This window comes from Mustela nigripes, chromosome 4, assembly GCF_022355385.1.
Source record: "Mustela nigripes isolate SB6536 chromosome 4, MUSNIG.SB6536, whole genome shotgun sequence".
NCBI lineage: Eukaryota > Metazoa > Chordata > Mammalia > Carnivora > Mustelidae > Mustela > Mustela nigripes.
The window spans coordinates 106,515,051-106,538,318 of NC_081560.1; the positions used below are offsets into that span (position 1 = coordinate 106,515,051).

Below are 23,268 nucleotides of genomic sequence, written 5' to 3' on the forward strand. Positions count from 1 at the left end.
ATGGCTGCATAGTATTCCATTGTGTATATATACCACATCTTCTTGATCCATTCATCTGTTGATGGACATCTAGGTTCTTTCCATAGTTTGGCTATTGTGGACATTGCTGCTATAAACATTCGGGTGCATGTGCCCCTTTGGATCACTACATTTGTATCTTTAGGGTAAATACCCAATAGTGCAATTGCTGGGTCATAGGGCAGTTCTATTTTCAACATTTTGAGGAACCTCCATGCTGTTTTCCAGAGTGGCTGCACCAGCTTGCATTCCCACCAACAGTGTAGGAGGGTTCCCCTTTCTCCGCATCCTCGCCAGCATCTGTCATTTCCTGACTTGTTGATTTTAGCCATTCTGACTGGTGTGAGGTGATATCTCATTGTGGTTTTGATTTGTATTTCCCTGATGCCGAGTGATATGGAGCACTTTTTCATGTGTCTGTTGGCCATCTGGATGTCTTCTTTGCAGAAATGTCTGTTCATGTCCTCTGCCCATTTCTTGATTGGATTATTTGTTCTTTGGGTGTTGAGTTTGCTAAGTTCTTTATAGATTCTGGACACTAGTCCTTTATCTGATATGTCGTTTGCAAATATCTTCTCCCATTCTGTCAGTTGTCTTTTGATTTTTTGCTGTGCAAAAGCTTTTGATCTTGATGAAATCCCAGTAGTTCATTTTTTCCCTTGCTTCCCTTGCCTTTTGCGTTGTTCCTAGGAAGATGTCGCTGCGGCAGAGGTCGAAGAGGTTGCTGCCCGTGTTCTCCTCAAGGATTTTGATGGATTCCTTTCGTACATTGAGGTCCTTCATCCATTTTGAGTCTATTTTTGTGTGTGGTGTAAGGAAATGGTCCAATTTCATTTTTCTGCATGTGGCTGTCCAATTTTCCCAGCACCATTTATTGAAGAGGCTTTTTTTTTTCCACTGGACATTCTTTCCTGCTTTGTCGAAGATTAGTTGACCATAGATTTGAGGGTCTATTTCTGGGCTCTCTATTCTGTTCCATTGATCTATGTGTCTGTTTTTGTGCCAGTACCATGCTGTCTTGATGATGACAGCTTTGTAATAGAGCTTGAAGTCCGGAATTGTGATGCCACCAACGTTGGCTTTCTTTTTCAATATCCCTTTGGCTATTCGAGGTCTTTTCTGGTTCCATATAAATTTTAGAATTATTTGTTCCATTTCTTTGAAAAAGATGGATGGTACTTTGATAGGAATTGCATTAAATGTGTAGATTGCTTTAGGTAGCATAGACATTTTCACAATATTTATTCTTCCAATCCAGGAGCATGGAACATTTTTCCATTTCTTTGTGTCTTCCTCAATTTCTTTCATGAGTACTTTATAGTTTTCTGAGTATAGATTCTGTGTCTCTTTGGTTAGGTTTATTCCTAGGTATCTTATGGTTTTGGATGCAATTGTAAATGGGATTGACTCCTTAATATCTCTTTCTTCTGTCTTGCTGTTGGTGTAGAGAAATGCAACTGATTTCTGTGCATTGATTTTATATCCTGACACTTTACTGAATTCCTGTATAAGTTCTAGCAGTTTTGGAGTGGAGTCTTTTGGGTTTTCCACATATAGTATCATATCATCTGCGAAGAGTGATAATTTTGACTTCTTCTTTGCCGATTTGGATGCCTTTAATTTCCTTTTGTTATCTGATTGCTGAGGCTAGGACCTCTAGTACGATGTTGAATAGCAGTGGTGATAATGGACATCCCTGCCTTGTTCCTGACCTTAGCGGAAAAGCTTTCAGTTTTTCTCCATTGAGAATGATATTTGTGGTGGGTTTTTCATAGATGGCTTTGATGATATTGCAGTCAATGTGATACAACACATCAATAAAAGAAAGAACATGAACCATATGATACTCTCAATAGATGCTGAAAAAGCATTTGACAAAGTACAACATCCCTTCCTGATCAAAACTCTTCAAAGTGTAGGGCTAGAGGGAACATACCTCAATATCATCAAAGCCATCTATCCCTATATTCTTGAAGAGTTTTAATCAGGAATACATGCTGTTTTTGTCAAATGCTTTTTCTGCATCAGTTGAGAGGTTAATGTGGTTCTTCTCTCTTCTCTTATTTATGTGTCCTATCACATTGACTGGTTTGTGAATGTTGAGCCACACTTGTATTCCAGGGATAAATCCAACCTGGTCATGGTGGATAATCCTTTTCAGGTACTGTTGGATCCTATTAGCTAAGATCTTGTTGAGAATTTTGGCATCATATTCATCAGGGATGTTGTTCTGAAATTCTCCTTTTTGTTGGGGTCTTTGACTGGTTTTGAGATCAAGGTAATGCTGGCGTTATGAAAAGAGTCTGGAGGTTTTCCTTCTGTTTCTATTTTTTTGAAACAGCTTTAGGAGAACTCAAATTATTTCTTTTTTGAATGTCTGGTAGAATTCCCCAGGGAATCCATCAGGCCCTGGACTCTTGTTTTTTGGGAGGTTTTTGATCACTGCTCTAATCTCATTACTAGTTATTGGTCTATTCAGGTTGTCATTTTCTTTCTGTTTCAGTCTTGGAAGTTTATGGGTTACCAGGAATGTATCCATTTCATCTAGATTGCTTAACTTACTGGCATATAGCTGTTGATAATAATTTCTGATGATTGTTTCTATTTCCTTGATGTTAGTCATGATCTCACCCCTTTCATTCATAATTTTATTAATTTTGGTCCCTTCTCTTTTCTTTTGGATTACTCTGGCCAGTGGTTTATTTATCTTATTGATTCTTTCAAAGAACCAGCTTCTAGTTTTGTTGATGTGTTCTACTGTATCTCTGGTTTCTAATTCATTGATTTCTGCTCTAATCTTAATTATTTCCCTTCTTGTTCCCTTCTTGTTCATAATTTATTTTTGATTCTCCAGCTCTTTAAATATGTGAAGAGAGTTTGTATATTCAGGTTTTTTTCTTCTTTTTCTTTCTTTCTTTCTTTCTTTCTTTTTTTTTTTTTAGTGAGTCGTGTTTGGCTATGTATTTCCCCCTTAGGACCGTATTTGCCATATCCCATAGGTTTTGCAATGATGTGTCTTTGTTTCTTTGTTTTCATTGGTTTCCATGAATTGATTATGTTCTTCTTTTATTTTCTGGTTTACCAAAACATTCTTGAGCAGGATGGTCTTTAGCTTCCAAGAGCTATCTTCTAGTCCTTTCTCTCTCCCTTCACCCCCACTCAGGGATCCCAGTAATTCTGACATTGTAATGTTTCATGGTGTTCATTTATTTCTCTAATTCTGTTTTCATGGTTTTTAAGCTGTTTGTTTCAGGCCTCCTCCTGCTCCTTCTTTTCTATTTATCTTCTAGATTGCTAATACGTTCTTCTGCTTCATTTATCCTACCTGTTAGAGTATCTAGATTAGATTGTATCTCATTGATAGCATTTTTAATTTCTGTCAGATATGCTCTCACTTCTTCCCTTCATCTATGCTGCCATTAATAGTGTCTCCAGCCTGACTGTGGTCTACCCTGAAGTCTATCTCTGACATATTGCGTGGATCCATATCCACTAGATCTACTGGAGAGGCCATTGTCTCTGGTTCTTTGTTGGGGGTTCCTCTTCCTCATCATTCTGTTGAGTTGTGGTTGAGAGGATGTACAGCTGAAAATATCAACTACTATCAGGGCAAGGTGCACCCCCTTGACTGATGATCCTCTGCCCCCATAGAGATCCAAATATGTGTAATTTACATATCTGAGTGGTTTCATGGGTGTTGCCATGTTACTTTGTTATCTTTGTTTAAGCAGTCAATTATCTTTTAAGGAAATTTAAATAATAACTAAAGTCATATATTCTTACCTACATAGTTACTATTACTCATTCCTTTGGCGCTTGTCATTTCCTTGTATAGATCCATATTTCCATCTAGTATCACTTATTGTGGCTGAATAATGTCCTTCACATTAGTTGTAGTATGGATCTGATGGCAGTGAATTTTTTTTTTTTTTTGTCTGTGTATGAAAAAATAGTCATCTCATTGTTGTTTTCAAAAATATTTGCAAGGGGCACAGAATTCTAAGTTTCTTTCTCTCAGTACTTTAAGGATAGTGCCTCACCATCTTTTTGTTTGCATTATTCCTGGTGATAAATCTGCTATTAATCTCAGTCTTTTCCTCTGTGAAGTAATACATTCTTTTCCTCTGGCCAATTTTTTTGTTTTTTTAAAGGTTTATTTATTTATTTGACAGACAGAGATCACAAATAGGCAGAGAGGCAGGCAGGGAGAGAGGAAGGGAAGCAGGCTCCCTGCTGAGCAGAGAGCCCGATGTGGGGCTTGATCCCAGGACCCTGAGATCATGACCTGAGCAGAAGGCAGAGTCTTTAACCCAGTGAGCCACCCAGGTGCCCCTCCTCTGGCCAATTTTAAGAATTTCTCTTTAACATGGGTTTTGAGAAAGGTAGTCATGTTGTGCCCAGGTGCACTCCCTGTGTCTCCCGCCTTCCTTCACGAGTGGTTGCCCCAAAGCTTTTGCTTTTCATGGTGAGTGGCAGGATTACAAAAAAGCAAGTCAACCATGCAAGCCTATTTCAAGCCTTTGCTTGCATGACACTTACTAACAACCATTGGCCAAAGAATGACAGATGGTCATCCCCAAGGCAAGGGATAAGGAGGCCATGGCAAGTAGGCATAAAGATTATGGTCAAATGATATACCTGTACTGGAAGAAGTTCAGTATTTCAGACGTAAGCTTAGATGTTCCTAGTGGAAGACACTTCATGAAATATAGTATAGAAGATTATTATAATTGGTAGGATTTTCCCATTGGATATTTTCCCCCTTTGGTTTATACATCTAGTCTTCTTTCTTAAGAGCACATTCTAGATCACCTCTTCTAGAATTTTTTTTAATATTTTATTTATTTATTTGACACAAAGAGATACAGAGTACAAGCAGGGTGAGCAAGAGGCAGGGGGAGAGCAAGAAGCAGATGCCCCACTGTGCAAGGAGCCGGAATGGGGCTCGATCCTAGGATCCTGGGTTCATGACCCAAGACAAAGGCAGACTCCCAACAGCCTGAGTCACCCAGGTGCCCTCACCTCTTCTAGACTTTTAATGGTAAAACGGTACTTAAGCTCTCGCTTACAAAAGCTTAAGAATGTTGGGACCATATCAGATCTATTCTGATGGCAACACAGGTAGAAGGAATGAGAGATTAGTTTTCTTTTATAATGTTAAGTGAAATTACATGTCACTGTGATTCAACATGTAATGACAGATTTGTCATTTTATAAGGGAATATTACATCACCAGGCAACTCCTTTTTTGTTCTTTTTGTAGTTCTACCCAACTACTCTTTGATATGAATGCCTTAAGGTTAACACTCAACAATTCAGGGTGCAAAACCAAATAGAATTTGAGTTTGAAGATGCCAACAGCACATTTTGAAGGCAGTCACACTGGTATTTTGGATATTTGAAGACGGTGGTTTTACACAGATATACTTAATTACCAATATAATTAATAACCATGTAGCTTCCATTTCCATTTAGAATATCTCCTATATAGTATATAGAATGGATTCATTGTCTTTACTACTCACGGTATTCTTACTAGGTTGTATCACTCACATTTTATGCATGAAGAAATGGAGGCTCAAAGAAGGTGAACTAGAGGTACCTGGGTGGCTCAGTCAATTAAGCGTCTGCCTTCAGCTCAGGTCATGATCCCGGAGTCTTGGGATCGAGTTCTGCATCAGGCTTCCTGCTTAACCAGGAGCCTGCTTCTCTCTCTGTCCCTCTCCCCTACTTGCTCTCTCTCTCTCTGAAATAAATAAACAAAATATTAAAAAAAAAAAAGAAAGAAAAGAAACTGAACTAATTGCCCAGAGAGACACAGCTAGCAAGTGGCAAAACTGGGTGTAAACCCAGATCCATCGCAAAGTCTAAGCATAGCTCCGTATAGTCTTTTCATCCCTGATGTCTAAATTCCCATCTGAAGTTCCTAAGGGGGATCCATTATGCTCATGGAGGATTAATGGACGTGTTTGGAGGGGTTAACATTTTATGAAGCATTTCCAGACTGTCAGGAGTTCCTCTGCAGATCCTCAGGGTTGCCTGTTTGAGAGATGGGGAACCGGGTCCTAGTAGCAGTCTGGAATAGCATCAGAGTCCAGGGCATCCAGCTGTTTCAGTCCTGCCTCAACTGCACTGCAGCCGAGGGAACCAGGACAGTAGCTAAGCTCATTTAGCCCGTTGTCCTCATCCCCAGATGGAGAAATGATGCCGCTACCGCAGGATTTTCTAAGGATTAGATGATGAAAGTGAAATGAATACATTTGAGCACTCTAGGAAGGTAATTCTTTGAAGGCAATAACAGTGTTCTGGGGTTGTTATCATTAGACGGCAGCAAAGTGTCCTAACCTGAGTTAATATTTATATGTATTAAGTTCTCAGAACAGTGTCTAGCACATTCAGAATGAATATTGGTGTTAACAGAATTTCACAAAAAATATGATTTGCATCAATATAAATGTTAGTGAAAAACAGAACTGATGCAGATTTGAATAGGGGCCAAAGGAATCTGTTGATAGTTTTGTGATTGTAATTATTAAAGAAACAGGGATATCAGAATAGCATTATCCTTGTGAAATTTTAAAAGTGTTTAAGAATAATTATGCTGCAAAATAGATAGCTCAAAACCTGTAGCATGATATCGAAACAGAATTTCTACTCCAGTGAGTATGGATACTAAAAAAAGTATTATCTTTTATATTTCAAAGTTTTACATACAGTTTTAAATTTTATGTCTGTGATTGATATTAATTACGCTTAATTTAGGCTGAGATTATGATAGAAGCATCATGAGACTGAGGCCCGTATGGGGCTTCTCACTCAGTGTGTAGTCTTCTTCTCTCCCTTCTCCTTCTGCCTCTCAACGTGTTCATGTGTGTGTACTTGCTCTCTCTCAAAGAAAACAAACAAACAAATAAGATATTTCTCTGAACATCCTTATTCTTTTTTTTTTTAAAGATTTTATTTATTTATTTGAGAGAGAAAGGGAGAAGGAGAAGCAGGCCCCCCACTGAGCAGGGAGCCTGATGTGGGACTCCATCTCAGGACTTGAGATCATGACCTTAGCCAAAGGCAGACATTTAACTGACTGAGCCACCAGGTGCCTCTGAACATCCCTATTCTTACATGTGCTTTATTCATGATTGTGACCTTTCAATTACTAGGTAAAAGATGGTCAAAATTGAAGCTTATATCAAATATTAAACACATGTAACTTGATTCTGTGAAAACTGACCCAGTTCTATTCACCTTGGTAGTTTATGGAGACTTTATTTCAGCTCTACCCTTACTATGTAACTTGAGCCAGGGTTAGGCTAACTTCAAAGCCCATGTATTTTTTAATATCATGATAAGTGAACAAATATTAATGTTCACTATTGTAAATGTTTTGCTATTATCATAGCAGGACTCTTATCCTAGGTCTTATTTGTTTTACCTCTTTCTAAACCATGAATGTTATTTTCCAGCGACTGTTGGGAGACATGGTTCTTTCCCCATGTCTTCCCTTTCACCCTCCCTCCCTCATATACACAGTGGAGACCAACAGCATTATGGATGAAGAATGATCATACAATAATTAGATCAAGGGACAGGTCCCTCCAAGGGCATGAGGCAGGTGGATGTAGTCACAATAGACGGTGTCCCTTCCTTTTTACATACTGACTTCATAGGGGATATTATGGCGGTGGGCTACAGAATGGATCCAAGCCATCTGATCATCTGTAATTCTTGATCAGAGATTTCTGAACTAGCAAAGGGGAATCCTTGGATATTGGTGGCATCAGGATATACCTCTCAGACATTCTCTTCATTGGCTGGATTCAGACAGAAAGAGATCACAAGCAGGCAGAGAGGTGGAAGCAGGCTCCCTGCTGAGCCCAATGCAGGGCTCCATCCCAGAACCCTGCGTCATTGTGCTCATGAAGGGAAGTTAACTCTGGAAACTACCAGAGCCTGCTTTGAGGGTATTCAGTGGTGTTGAGGATCATACATGGATTATGAGCCTGCTTTGAGGGTATTCAGTGGTGTTGAGGATCATACATGGATTATATCACAAAGTCTCACACTATTTTTTGTTTCATTTTAACAGAATGAAGTCCCTGAGGTAAAGAAAGAGGAGACATTGTTGGATCTGGACTTCGACCCTTTCAAGCCTGAGGTGGCCCCTCCAGGTTCTGCTGGAGTGACTCATTCCCCCATGTCGCAGGTATCTAGTGGCGGTTCTTGTGTTGGGGGTGCCATATCAGAACTTGAATAAGCTCTGTAAGGCAGCTGATGCCTGTCCAGGAACCTCGCCTATTGCAAGTGACTATTTACTTTTCTTTGGAGTTGACAAACATAATCCAATGGGAAGGAAGGGTAGAAAAAGGACCTTATGCATAGTTCATTCCAAAGCTCCCCCCACAATTAGCATTCTCTGTACATAGAGCTGGGATAGCCATGCATTCCAGTTTGCCCAGGAATCCTCCATCTCCGAGTAATTGTCAGTATTACTGTCAGTAATATTGTCAGTATTATTGTCAGTATTAGTTTGCCCTCAGAGTGGTCAGCTTTGAATAGTACATTTTCTGGCTTCTCTAAATGAAGCTCTTTGGGCTCTGGGCTTAATCTTACTGTTTTCTCCACTTTCCTTCCTTATGTTTTGTAGACTAAAGCATGTTAGAAATAACATTGAAATTATGCCCCAACAGAAATGCTTTCCAGTCTTGGTAGTTTTGAACTCGATGATGTTGTCCCCCTCCACATTCCAGAAGCTTCCCTCATATGATCTTGACTATGACCAGAGTTGGCCTTGCTTATCCAGCTTGTCCTTGCTCAGCATTTCCTCACCCTCAACATTTCCCTACTTCCATAGTGATCGCCACAGTGTTCTCCAGCAGAGGGATCTTGGAGGTGGGCTTGGTAATGACTTCTGGATGATTCTTCAGCAGTAGACATCCTTTACAATTGCCTATGCTCATGAAAGGAGGTTAACTCAAAATTTGGCTAAACAGAAATTTTTTATATCCGTATTTTTGATGTGCTTCGAGGCTCACACTTAAATTTGGGCAAATCCAAAGATGCTAGAGTATATTTCAAATTAATTAATGAAGGTATATTAACAAACTAAATTTGAGAATTGAGACCTCACTCAATTTTTCAGTCTTGAAGTCTTCTGATACCTTACAGTTAAACCATAATAACCTTAGTATAAACCTTGATAAATAAGCTTCTCCTAATCCATGCTTTATTCCATAATGTGACTGGGTTTTTAAAGGCCTCCCTGTTTTAATATAGGAACACTAAAAATCTGAGATGTTAATAAAGCAAATAACTAGTATGCAGATCAGATACTAGCCTTAAAGATATTTTGCAAAAATGGGTCTCTTAGATAAATGTTTGGGAAAATTCTATTAACTCCCTTTTAAAAGGAGAGTCATAATATGCATTGGAATAGTAAAGCTTCCAAGATGTTCTACAATTAAAAGAAAAAACTGTGTGGACATGTTTAACTTAGAGTTTCCCAAATTTGACCACAGAAATCTGTTTTTTTTTTTAAGATTTTATTTATTTATTTGACAGACAGGGATCACAAGTAGGCAGAGACACAGGCAGAGAGGAGGAAGCAGGCCCCCTGCCGAGCAGAGAGCCTGATGTGGGGCTCGATCCCAGGACCCTGAGATCATGACCTGAGCCGAAGGCAGAGGATTAACCCACTGAGCCACCCAGGCACCCCCAGAAATCTGTTTTAATGAAAGTTTATTAACAGTCATTGGAATGTACTCTAAGATATACTTTGGGAAATGCTAACATAATAATTGTCAGCAAGTTTTGAGGTTCTATGTTGGTGGCCAAGGAAAGCAGAAAATGAATGCACATCTCATTCAGAATACTTCCCTGTCAGAGCTTCTTTGTTGTGCAGAATTCATGGGCCTTCCTCTGCCATGCTCTCCAGCATTCACTGCTCTAGTGGCAGAAGGCAGGTTTCTGCAGTTAATGCTGTTGGGGTCAGTGGATGAGATGCCACAGCATTTCTGTCTTTGAGTTTGAATCGAGAGAGAAGTCTTTTTTGTATCAACTTATGATTAAATAAATCCACAGATCATAGAACCCTGTGTAGATTTAGAACAAAGATTCTTTCAGAATTTAAAAAAAAAAAAAAAAAGACCCCAGTTAAACCTTCAAAAGTCTTTGGAAGAAAATGCATCATTGCAGTTAGGAAAAGCACTGCCCCTGGTCCCGGTGGCTCTAATTGAGTCAACTCATAGCAGCGTCATTCTGGGAGCGTCTCTAATCACATCTTCTTTTCACCAGGGACAGTCTTAGGCTGCAATAGCAAAAAGAACAGAGCCATTAGATTCTGCTGGCCTTTCTTCTCCTTCGCTCAGAATAATCTCCCTTACCCATCACCTGACCCAGAGTTTTAAATGAATGTTCTCACTGCTAGCACAACACCTCACCTGTGATCTCCAGAGTGTCCACAGGAGTTAACACACCCTTTCATGATCCTGAGGACTGATAAACATGCTGTTCCACATTGCTGCCTTCCTTTGGAGAAAATACCAGTGCTGTCTGTGTTATGCAAGAATATAGAGTAGCTTCTAGGGGCTATGATTCTTAAGGGCCCTGGAAGCAAGAAGAACCAAATCATCTGTATAATCAGGGAGTACATATTAATTTCAGGAGTCCACATGCAAATAACTATGGCTTTCCCTGCAGCTGTTCCAATCTCCTTTCTTAGTCATTGACAGGTGGTAGCTAACCCAGAGACCTGCCATGCTGCACAGAGAAGCTGGGTGGCTGGGGCCGAACGGTCTGAGCAGACCCAGACTGGAGGATTGGTGGGTAGGGGGGTGGGCTCACTCAGAACCACAGAGCCCACATTCTGTAGTGCAGAATCCTAATGAGACCTCTGTGACCCCATCTGGAAACTCCCAGATTCTTAGCGTACCAGGCTTTCTAATTTGCCACTCATTTAGTGATTCAAAACTAGTGCATAAACAAGATCTGTTCCAGTCACAAAAACAAAGGCAGAAAAGGATGTGGCTTTGGCAGCAGTTCTCAGTCACAAAGGAAATGAGAAAGAGAGGTCTCCTTCACTTTCCCAAACACGCAGCAGAAATCACTTGAGCCATTTGGATCCATTCCCCAGGATCAATGAGCTTGATAATTAAAATGCCAGCAGTAAGTCTAATTCATCCATATGTCTTAGGGAGCACCTGCTAATTTGCATGATTATCTCTTAGTTGAGCTGTGTTATCATCTAACTCAACGTATTGAAGAACTCTTTTTGTGGGGTTCATTTACCATCAAACTGATCATAATGCAACATTTTGAATATGGTGGTGGTAGGGGAAGGGGTAGTATTGGCAATGACTCAGATCTGCATGTCCCCAAAGATGTGAGAAACTCTAATATCTGGATACCTTGTACTTCATTTAACTGTGTGTGTGTGTATGGGGTTGTGTGTGCGGGTATGCACACAAGTGCTAAAGTAAACCCATTCATCATGTTCCAGATACGGCTTTCAACTTGTAGAGCAAAAAGCAGATCGACTGGTTCTCTGGTGTCCAGTATGGTAGCCACAAGCCACTTTTCACTATCCAAATTCAAATTAAGTAAAATTATGTAAAATTTAAGATTCAGTTCTGTTACGCTGGTACATCTCAAGGGCCCGTAGCTACATGTGACTAGAGGCTGCCATGTTGGACAGCACAGACAGGGAGCATCAGCATCACCAGAGTTCTGTTGAACAGTGCTGTGCTCAGTGTTTCAGATGCTTTCCTTCAAGACATTTGGTCACTTAGTATTTTTTACATGTGTGGGATTTGCAGGCTAACCATATTTTTGTTTATCTCTTTTCAGACATTGCCCTGGGACCTATGGACGGTAAGAGTAATAAAAGCTTGTATTTTGATGTATCTGGATCCCCAGACATTTGGAAACCCTGTTATATATGTTATATTTATATAACCCTGTTATATTCACCTGTGGTGGGAAGAAGACCTAGACATTTCTAGTGACAGTGTAGTGCCCTAGAGCAATCATCAGCTCCCTGATGGTTCCAAGCATTGCCAGCACCTGGAAACAATGGTGAGGAAAAGAGTGTCCGTGTGCCAGAGCCCTGGATAAGCAACAGTTTGGTGTTAGGCCCCTTTGTGCTTCTTCCTGTGGTTATCGGTGGCTACTGGAGGTGTTGTAGCAAAGACAGGGCACATTTTTTTGTTGATTTTAAATAGAACAGAAGAAATCATGGATGAGAAAATGTAAGGGGCAGGCTAATCTGCACCGGGAACTTCTTTTTGTATTATTATGATAATGAAGCTTCCTCAATAAGAATTAGAGCTTTAGAGCCAGGCAGACCTGGATTTGAGCCCAGACTCAACCTTTTATAACAATATGATTTTAAGCATTTATGGACTTGTCTTTCATCAGTCTCTGTATTTCTCATCTGTAAAATAAGGTTAAGGATGCCTATATAGAGGGTTGTGTGAGGATGAAGTAGATAGTATCTATAGAGTGCTTAGCCCCACATCCAGTAAAGATCAATAAAAGGTAGCCGTTACTAGTAATGGTGTGTATTCAGCTAATTTGATGGGTAAGGATGAGCACTTCCAGAAGTTAGAATTTGGGGAAAAGACGCGGAACAGAGCTTTGTGGTGGCAGCACCCATGTGGACTCAGAGGCTGACCACACCCATATGGAGACTCACATCACTCACGGGCGGGGCATTTGCCCTGTTTTGGAAAAGCTCTGGTCACATGGTCTTCAGAACTCAACTGTTGAGTTTCATGATAACTTCTTTTTTAGTGAGACAGCAACAGGAAAGTTTTCTAGATCTAGCTATTCATGGGCCTAATCTTCTAAAGTGACATTGCTACTCTTGTAGCAGGGAGCAGAACACAAAAGATGACTGCTCTCTTCCCTTCCATAGGAGTGTGTTTATACTGCACTACTTAGGATCCTTGAAGCATCATGGAAGGCTCTTGAGAGAACACCTAAAAAATGTTGATTGAAAACATCTTTTATAGTGAGATGGCTTTGCTTGTGTAATCATAAAAAGGGATACATAGATATTTAAATTCTAGCCACATTTGAATTCTGTGTTAATGGTCTTCATGATCAAGAGGACATTGCTAATGTTTTGTTATTCCATTATTTCATATCTTTAGCTGAGGTTATAATACACTTGTTCCTAGCTAGGAATGGTATGGTGAGGAAGGAGGTATCATCTAGAAGGATCATGGGTCCTTTCAGAGGACAAAACTGCTAAGAATAGTAGCAGGGAGCAAAGCTCTAGCTCCCTATACATAAATGCTGTTTCTTGATCCTCTCAGTCTCTCCATGTTGCTCGTTTGTGTGCAGATAATGCTTCTAGTCTGGGGGCGGGGTGGGGGAGAACATGGGGGAGTGGGGAGTACCAGATCATCCTCCATATAAACACTACCTCAGAGGCAGAAGCAAGAATGGAGTGAGTTTGGTAAAGATTTATTCTGATATTGTGTCAGAGCACATGATGTTGTGTACTTTTGTGGCTGCTGGGCTTGGTCTTATTCTGGTGTTCTCGGGTTTGCTTATTTATTTGAAACTTTGCATTTCAAAGTCTGCTAAATCAGGAGTCTTATAATAGCCCTAAAACATTTTTGTTAACTAGAAAATGAGAGAGGCTTTCTTCATGTTTCAACTGTGTGGTCTTAAGCAGTATTGGCACAAAACTCATTCCAATCACAAAACAAGTTGTGAAATTTAATCTCAAACCAGTAGAAGCTGCAACTTTCAGGAGAGTATTGACTCTGGACAGCATGGGATTTTAATGTGCCAGAGAATTTGCTTCTTTTGACCCATTATTATTATTATTATTATTGATTATCTTTTTTTTTTTTTTAACTCATACAGACAAGCACTGATTTGGTACAGCCGGTAGGTAAATATCCAGAACATTCTGGATTTTTAAAAATATTTAATGTGTATTATATAATGAATATTACCTACAATGAGCTTTTTTTTTTTTTTTTTTCTCATGGCATTGCTAATCGCAGACTTAACCTTAAGACAGTTAATTTAAATACTCTAGCTTTGTGTAACTGGTACTACTCTACTGAAGAGCTTTGCGTTTCTCATCAATTCTTACCATGATCTGTTTCATCTTCTGTTTTTTTTTTTCCTTTGCTATTCTGCATACTCTAAAGACTGACTCTTCAAAAAGTCTCTCCCTGTGTAACCTGATCATGGAGGAAACTCCAGACATTGGTTTGGCCAAAGAAATTCAAAGATCTCAAATTGACGTAGGTGCATTTATTTGGGGCCCTAATGGTAGTACAGAGAGTGTCAGCCAGGCAATTACCCAAGGTGGGTCTCAAGAAGGCTCTTTATGTCTCTCTGAAGCAGAGCAAGACATGGGATTATCCATTGGAATTGCTTCTTCTGCTGACTGGCACACTGTAGCTGAACAGGGTGAGCATATCATGGGGCCAGCCCCTCTGTGTGGAAATGAGCACCTGTACCCAAAGCCTGTGCCTGAGGCTGAATTTGTCACAGTGGCCTCTACGGAGATGGAGCAGCCTCATCATTTACCGGCCTCAGAGATGGCAGCCACAGAAACTGGTGGCCTGGTTAAAGAAAATCAAGAAGATGTTAAACAGTCAGAAGAAAAAGAAGAGAAAAAGAAGATAGAAGATTCTATGTGGGCAGGTGTGGAGACATGTGAAAAGGTAGACACTAGAGTTATTGATACCAAGGCACTAGAAGGTACAGAGGAGTTTGAGGAGAAAGCGTGTGAAAGTACAAGAGACAGGCTAGTAGGTCTTCTTAAGACACTGGGAAAGCAAAACCAGGAGGCCACAGCAGTTAGTGAAGAGGAAATGAAGAAAGATCTAAGAATTGGTTGTAAGGAAATTGAAAAGGCCAATGAAAAATATTTTGATAAGACTGATGTATTAGAAGAAGACCTAGAAAGAGTAGATACAGCAGCTAAATTTAGGGACAGAAGCCAAGGGCTAGATGAGGGGAATCAAGTAGTAATTCATAATTGTGAAATTATAGAGGGATCTGGAGCTAATCCCACCCATCACACAGATATTTTTAATCTGCATTTCCAGACTGATTCTGTATCTAATAGTGAAAATGAAAGCCCTGAGGGATGTGGTTTAGTTAGAAAAGACATAAGGAAAAATTTAATAGACTCTTCTAACCAGGATATAGTACATCACTCAGGACAAGGTGGTGTAGATGCTGAAGAAATTCAACATAAGGCTATGTTACATACTCCTAGGGTTGACAGGAATGAAAATCAGGCTGTTGTTTCATCATTAAAACATCAAGTGGCAGCTCATTCTAGGACAGAGTTTAATTATTCTCTGGAAAACAATGCAAACAGGAGAGATTGGTGTTTGCATAAGGCAGAAGACTCAATAATAGAGGGTTCTGAAAGTACAGCAACTGGGAACTGCAACCATACCCTTAACTTGCCAACGATTGTAAAAACAGACTCTTGGGCAACATATCCAGGTCAAATCTGGCAGCTGAGCTTGGATCCAGCAGTGAATAATATGGATATATTAGAATTCTCTGGTATACCAGATGGCCATGCCAGTTGGCTTGATCCTATTAACCACTGGCCTATCAGAGATACAGAAGTTTTAGATAATTGCTGGGAGCATTTTGATACAGTTGAAGGCAAGTTGGACTTAGCAGTGGATTTATGTGGGGAGCAAGCCATTGCTAACTGCTGGGAACAAAGTCAAGAGATAGCTAGACCCTTCATTCTGGGAACCTCCCACAATGTTAGCACCGAGAATTCTGCTAGTCCCCAAGACAGTGACATCAGCAACTCAGATTTATCTGAAGATGAAATTGCTAACCAGAGATATGGATTGTTGTACCAAGAAATAAAGCCTGATAAAGAAGAGGTACTTACCCCACTATGTAGTATAGACTAGCCAAAGACTTCTGTAGGTTCTGTTTTCCTAATGTTTCCCACCTACTTCATTATCCATCCATCACTGTCTTCTCTGAGGCTTGCCTCATCTCCTTGAAATCTGTGCAGACCAAACACAAATAGGTTGACAAAAAACAAAAGAACAAAAAACCAATTACAAAAGCAGGATCTTTGTGTTGGGAACTAATGAGTCTATTTTACCATCCCATTTATTGTTTATTCTATTTTCACTTTTACTGTTCAAACACTAAAAACAACTAAAAATATGTAGAACAGACTAATCTTCCTAGAGTGATTCTACAACAGTAAGAGCACATGATATGTTTCTACCCAGGTCCCATGAAACTATAGACTCTCATAATAGCTTTCGATCCAAATGATGTATTAGAGAAATACTGAAGATACTTCTGGATTCTATCAGTGGCCTAAAAAAGGATCTACTTAACCCTTCGTGGCTTTTCTCTGGAATCATCTTCATCTCCATTGTGAAAGTGGACTTTGGTTAACACTGAGCCACACGCCAGTAAATATTATTATTTGTAAAAATAATCTTTTGTCAGCCTATTTAAAATAATACTGTATGGCCTTTTACATTTCCTAAACACTTTCATGCACAGCAACCTTTTGTATTATTTTAAAACATGTAGTGGTCTTCACTTTCCAACTTGTCTGGTGGACATTTACTGATCCCACAAAAACGATAAAACATAACATACTTTGATTTTCTTTCCTGTTTAGGCTTCTGGTAGTACATTTAATGGATTCACCCAGGTAAGAGATCGATTCGCTGGCACATTCTGTCTGCTGAAAATGATACAAATTGTTAAAATATGGACCTCAGTGTCACTAGAAGAGCGTGATGTTGAAGCATGTCAGTGCAAAACTTGACCCTATGACTTCCAATTTCAGTAATGGAAACAGTAATAGTGGCAACGTTGTAGGATTGTTGTGAAGAGTCAGTGAGACATGCTTGCGGAGCACTTTGCCTAGTAGCACCTACTAAGTGCTTCCCAGCTGTAGTAGCTATTAAAATTGTTAGCTCTGTCGTGGAATAAGGCTGATTCCTCTACTAGAAATGAGAAGTTCTCCTGACTTGAGAGAAGCCACTAGATTCAGCTGTTGGAAGAAAGGAGGTGGGATTGTTTTGAACCAATGAGATGGGTCCTTAGAAAGTAGAAATGGTTTTTAGGATCCTCCTTATTCAGATTAATATAAGAGCCCTACTACTTTGAACCTTACCTCTTCAGTCATTCTTCAAGCAGGAGCTCTTTGAGGTTCAGAAGCCACAGATTGGCTCTGATCAAGAAGGCAGAATTTCCCTTGGGTGTCTGTGGAAGAGGAGCCACAAGATGGACTGTCCCATCATTCTGTATGACCCAACAGATAGACAGTTGTAACCCACGCAAGTGTAGACCACACAGCTCTTGGAGTAAGTTCTGAAAACCTCTTCAAGGGAGACTTAAGACAGGCTTGTTTGTGATGAATGTTTTATCGTAAAATTAGAGATGAACAATTTCTAATTTTAATGTTAAGAATTTCTCTATTTAAAAGTTTGACTGCTTTCGCCCCATGTTACCTGTAAAATGATAAAGACCGCCCATACCCGAATCCAAATACAGGTACACACAACCATGGAGGGAGAAGATAATGCATCTCTTTAGTCTGCATAAAACTCATTGGAAAAGTCAGGTTATAAGAATTGTTACTTATTTCCCATTTTTTAAAAATGGTATGTTTATCCATTATAAATGTACCTTCTGTAAAGAGTAACAAAATTATATAAGAGCATTTTATAGAAAAAGTTCAGACTATCATATACCCCCTCCACTTCCTGTTTCTTAGAGGTAAGTACTTTTACTCCTTTTCACTATTGTTTGATTTCAGCCACATGTGTGTGCATGACTTGCTTATAATGCTACTTCTTGGTCTCTAAAGCATTATCTATTGACTCCTCTCTCCAGAAGGTGCAGACTTAATGTTCCTTCAGACGCCCCTCTCTCAGTTTGCCCTCCCTCCCCTTCCTGCCCTTCCTCTGCTATAGTTCCACCATAGCCATCCAGTCAATCTGTGGTGATAATATAATAATATCAATACTATTGGCGCCCCCACCATGAAGTTTACCTTTAGTTTTATACCAACTTTCTGTTCTCCTTTGAGGAAATAATCACAGGGTCTTTTTTGTTTGCTTGTTGGTTCATTTGCTCTTAGTGTTTTAGGGACTTATCACTAATTTAGTCCCATACTCTGTAATAAGTGTCTCCTCGTTTGTTTGGAAAACATTAAACATTTGGTCAGCTTCATCTTCCTGAAGAATTTCCTTGTTTCAATTTCTGGAGTGTTCTGTCTGAACTGGGTTCTCTCTGGTGATGCCTGCTGCCATAGCTATTCCCACAGGCTCTCCTATTAAGTCTATCCCAGGCATTGCCTTCACCATTCCCTTGTGTCAATCCATTCTTTTTCAGACAAAAATCGTATTCATTTGGTTTAATTCCACATACTAAAACCCATCTTCATCCATAAATTAAAGCACATCCTTTTGTAGCTCCCTAAGAAAAATGCATAAGAGGAATATATTTGTGACCTTGTACATAGGAAAATGTCTTTATCTAAATACATAATACAAAATTAGAGTATAATTTTTCCCTTAGAATTTTGAAGATGTTGCTCCATCCATTTCTACTTCCTAATGTTGTCACTGAGAAACTATTGTTTTGATTCTTTTTAAAAATTAATCTTAGGTTTAATAAAATTAAGATCATCATGAAAACTCCATGCTAATTTTAAGAATAATTTTCCAACAGAAATATTCCACAAACAATACCTTTACATCATGTTTGAATTTTATAGTAAGATCATAGAGTCTATTTTTTGAATTAGTATTTGAGGATTTTGTCAGTTTTACCAAAGGCCTTTTTAAGTCTTGAATATAATTATTTAAATAGTATTCTTGGGGTGACTGGGTGGCCTAGTCGGTTCCAGCTCAGGTCATGATCTCTGGGTCATGAGATCCAGCCCCTCATCAGGCTGCATGCTCGGTGCTGAGTCTATTTAGAGTTTCTCCTTCTCCATCTGTCACTCCCTCCCCAACCTCTGCACTTACACTTTCTTTCTCTCTCAAGTAAATAAATAAACCTTAAATAAATATAAATAAAATAAATAGTATTCTCATTCTGAGTATCTGCTGTGTCATTATCCTTGTTGGTTCTTTTTTCATTTGTTAGCTGGTCTTTAATTGGGCATAACCATTAATTGTCAGTGGTTTTGTGTAATACTGTACTGGCACTTCAACATCACTTTGGTCTACTACTAGAAGTTCTGTATCTTATATCAAAATTTTAATTTCAATTTTCAGGCAATTTGTATTTGTGTAGAGATTAAAGTATTAAAAATTATTGGGAAATTATAGATATTAGTCTTTTTTTTTAGGTTTTTATTTTAGTTCCAATATAGTAAACATATGTTAGTTTCAGGTGAATGGAAAAGGAAGAGATGGTATATATACAATGGAATATTACTCAGCCATAAAAAGCAATGAAATCTTGCCATTTGCTACAGTGTGGATGGAGCTCCAGAGTATAATGTTGAGTGAAATAAGTCAGTCAGAGAAAGACAAATAACATAAGATTTCACTCATATGTGGAATTTAAGAAATAAAACAAATGAGCAAAAGAATGACAAAAGAGAAAGAGAGATAAAAAGAGAAAGATAAAAAAGAGAGAAAGAGAGATTAAAAAAAAAAAAAAACCAAAACTCTTAATTGTAGAGAACAAACTGATGGTTACCAGAGAGGAGATGGGGTGGGGGATGGGGCAAACAGGTGATGGGGATTAAGGAGCACGTGCCTGTCCATGAGCGCAGGGTGATACATGGAAGTGCTGAATCACTATATTGTTTTGATTCTCAATATTTTAAAGAAAACTCTTCTTTCTTTATCTCTCTTTCTGTCTCTGTCCTCAGCAATACTACTTTCTCTTTGTCTCTGGAAGTTTGTAGAATCTCTTTTTTACCTTGTGTTTCTGAAATTTTACAGTGATTTACTGTTGTCTGAATCTATTCCATGTATTGCACTGAGGCTCTTTTAATCAAAATCTATGTCGTCTAGAGGGGGAATATTTTTTAATCTCACTGGGGGTTTCTCTTCTGTTTTCTAAGTCTTCTAGTTGTTTACTTTGCTTTTTCCTTTTCTTGGTCATCTTTCTCTGCTTTCCAGCTCTTTCAACAGATACTTTTTTTTTTTTTTTAAATTTCCAAGAGCTCTTTTTGTTGACTGTTTTTTAATTGCATCCTCTTATTATGTCATGAATATAACACTTCCATTATATCTCTGGAAGTATTAATAATCATGACCATTTTTGAAGGTCTTTTTCTATCTAGAAAGTCTTTGTTTCTTCCACTTCTTATTCTTCTCCTTTTTTTTTTTTAATCTATTCAGCTTTTCCCTTTATTATTTGAGACTCTTCCTAAATGTCTGGTGATCTTGGTCTACTCATATTTAAGAATGGGACAAGAAAAAAGCTGACAAGAAAATTTTACAGGTAGATAGAACTCATTGACTGTAGATATTGTTCTGGAATTTTTTGGTTCATTTTTCCTGTTGAGAAGCCCTTGATATGAAATTCTGTTGGCATTTTTCTTGGGCTGGTTAAATTTCTAGCTCTTCTGGTCTTCTGTCTGGTGGGTATAATGGGAGGTGGATAGTAAAGAAGTTAGGGGTTAGAGGGGAGGTGACCAGGGCTCTCAGTTTGTTATGTAAATTCTCCCTTAAGTCTGCTATTTTCCTAATATGTCTCTGCATTCCCCAGTCCAGAGGCCCTTTGTTTCAGCCTCTGTGGAAATAATGTCAAGTCTTGTGCTGCAATGAAGAGATATTGCTTGGTTTTCGGATACATGAAAAGATTTTAAGGTCCAGTTGCTTTTTTATAGACTTCCAGCCAATTCCCTGTCTTTAGCACCAGACAGGTTCCATTTCCCTTGGTCCCTGTGTTTCTAATTCTTGATCCTTTGGGAGATCTGAGTAATACACTGGGTTGTGTTTTTGGCATTTCCTACATCACCATCATCACCATAGGATACAGAATTTTGGGGGCATCCACTAAATGACTTCTTTTGTCTGCTTCTCAGTTTCAGAATGTTGTTGCTCTTATCTTTCTTCTCATTCTTTTTATGCTCATGGATTTATGCCTTTTTAAATTTACTTTATGAAATTCCCTTTATTGTTTACTTTGGATTCTGGAAGTAACAGAGGTAATTGCCTCAATACAACATCTTTAACCAACAGTCACTGTCTCATTTTTTCTGTCGGGGAGCCCTGATATCAAATTCTATGGGTGCTTTTTTTTTTTTTTTCTTGAACTGGTCAGATTAACCAGGAAAGACTCTTCTGGTCTTCTTTCTGGTGAATATAAGTCTGGCTACCAGCACAATGAGAGATGAGTATTGTCCTTGAGGTCCCTGTTCCCTTAGATTTATTCCAGCTTGATTTTTTTTTTTTTTAGGTCAGTGAATACATGGTGTAAAATTTTTTCAGTTATGACTCATTATTAACCCATAGAAGTGACACCTAGGTGATAGAGTAAGATTGAATTTCTAATATTTTAAAAGTGTGAATTTGTAGCTTAGAGCTACAAAATTCTAATTTAGTGTAGATGTCTAGAAGAGAAGCTACAGAACAAAAACGACCCTGAGGTCACTACCCCTTTTCTCAAATGACTCTTACTGTACTATTGTATGGTATCACGCTAGCTCAGTTATGTTTAAAACATTTGCTGTTAAAATTACTTTGGTATTATCTGCATTTCTGATTGAAAATAAAAGACTTTTTAAAACTTTATATTGTACTTATTGATACAATTGATAGAAGCTAATTGAAATGGTATCTTTCTCTTTTTTTTTAGCAAATTCAGCTGGAATCTTCATAATTTTTCATTTTCTATTTTCTTCCCAATTTTTAGCCCCAGGACACTTCATTATTCACAATGCAGACAGACCAGAGCATGATCTGTAACTTGGTAAGTTGACATTGGTGTGTATTTTGAGGGCATTGTCAGTTACTACTGAATAGGATTGATCATTCTAGATTATCTAGAACTTGAATATCCAGAATGTGGTTTCTGCAGCCCTTTCTTTTTAGGAAGGAGGAAGGAAAGCTTCTGAGAAATCTCACTGTGACTTTGATTTTGGTTGCTTCTATTTATAAAGGCACAGTTATCCCAGCAGAAAGCAGAAGTCTCCTAGTTCTGGGCTTCATTGGAGCCCGGTAAATCCATGGATGTTTCCGCCTGAGTGTAACTTATTCCACAGGATTGGAAATGAAATTGCCTCAAGAATTCATGCTTCGGGGGGCACCTGGGTGGCTCAGTGGGTTAAGCCGCTGCCTTCGGCTCAGGTCATGATCTCAGGGTCCTGGGATCAAGCTCCGAATCAGGCTCTCTGCTCAGCAGGGAGCCTGCTTCCTCCTCTCTCTCTGCTGCCTCTCTGCCTGCTTATGATCTCTGTCTGTCCAAATAAATAAATAAAATCTTAAAAAAAAAAAAAAAGAATTCATGCTTTGGGATAGATCCTTGCTTCCTGAGCCTGAAGCTACCTCATTTCTCATCTCCTCCCTCCACTGTGTTAGTTGTATAAAGAAGTCACATGTACTAGAGATGTGATTCCCCTGTTGCTGCCAAAGGACACGAGGACAAAGCTTAGCTAGGGCGTGAGTAGGAGTGGACAGAATTATACTTGGTATCAGAGGAGATTCCAACAAGATTGTTGTTGCACTTGTCATGGGAAACCTTTTTCTCCAGCAGCTTGCTGAGAAAGTTGAAGGAAGAGGCCTTGAGTGATGTCACTTGTGAGCTTTATGGCCGTAGACTACACAGGACAGGGTGTTCATGAGCGTTATTTGTAGCTCACTCGCTTTCCTGTGGGAATGCGATATAATTATCCCAGCTCCTGGCTTTCACATTAGAAACTTAGAATCAGATTTAAGTAGAATAAATTTTTCTTTTTAGACGATTTCACTTATAAGTAAGGAATTCAGTTCTGGGAACTTTGTCTTAAAGCTTACTTCGATAATTTCTCAAAGGCCAGTACATCTGTAATACCTTGTCTATCGATACTTTTTGCCTTTTGGGTAACCAGGTGAGAGGTGGAGTCTATGTGACCTGCAAGTAAAGATTTAAATGTTTAGAGTACAAATTATGTTGGTGTTGATAATGTAGCCGGAGAGACTTACGTGTCATGTTAATTGCTGAATTTCAGCTTGGGTGAATTTCAGCAAGGGGTTATACCAACACTGGAGGATGAGATTTTTAATTATCAGTTGTGAAGCGGTCAAGAGAAAATTGGAGAAA

The 23,268-nt window shown here is 39.0% G+C and overlaps 1 protein-coding gene across 2 annotated transcripts in view; it reads left to right on the plus strand.

The window, feature by feature from the left end:
• AMPH (amphiphysin) overlaps positions 1-23,268 on the plus strand; it is a 255,664-nt gene that overhangs the window by 198,220 nt on the left and 34,176 nt on the right. For both annotated transcript variants that reach the window (XM_059397249.1, XM_059397248.1), the window contains exons 12-16: positions 8,105-8,221; positions 11,860-11,883; positions 13,891-13,914; positions 16,670-16,702; positions 21,883-21,939. In XM_059397249.1, the coding sequence (XP_059253232.1) occupies positions 8,105-8,221; positions 11,860-11,883; positions 13,891-13,914; positions 16,670-16,702; positions 21,883-21,939 (255 nt within the window). The remainder of the gene's footprint in view (positions 1-8,104; positions 8,222-11,859; positions 11,884-13,890; positions 13,915-16,669; positions 16,703-21,882; positions 21,940-23,268) is intronic.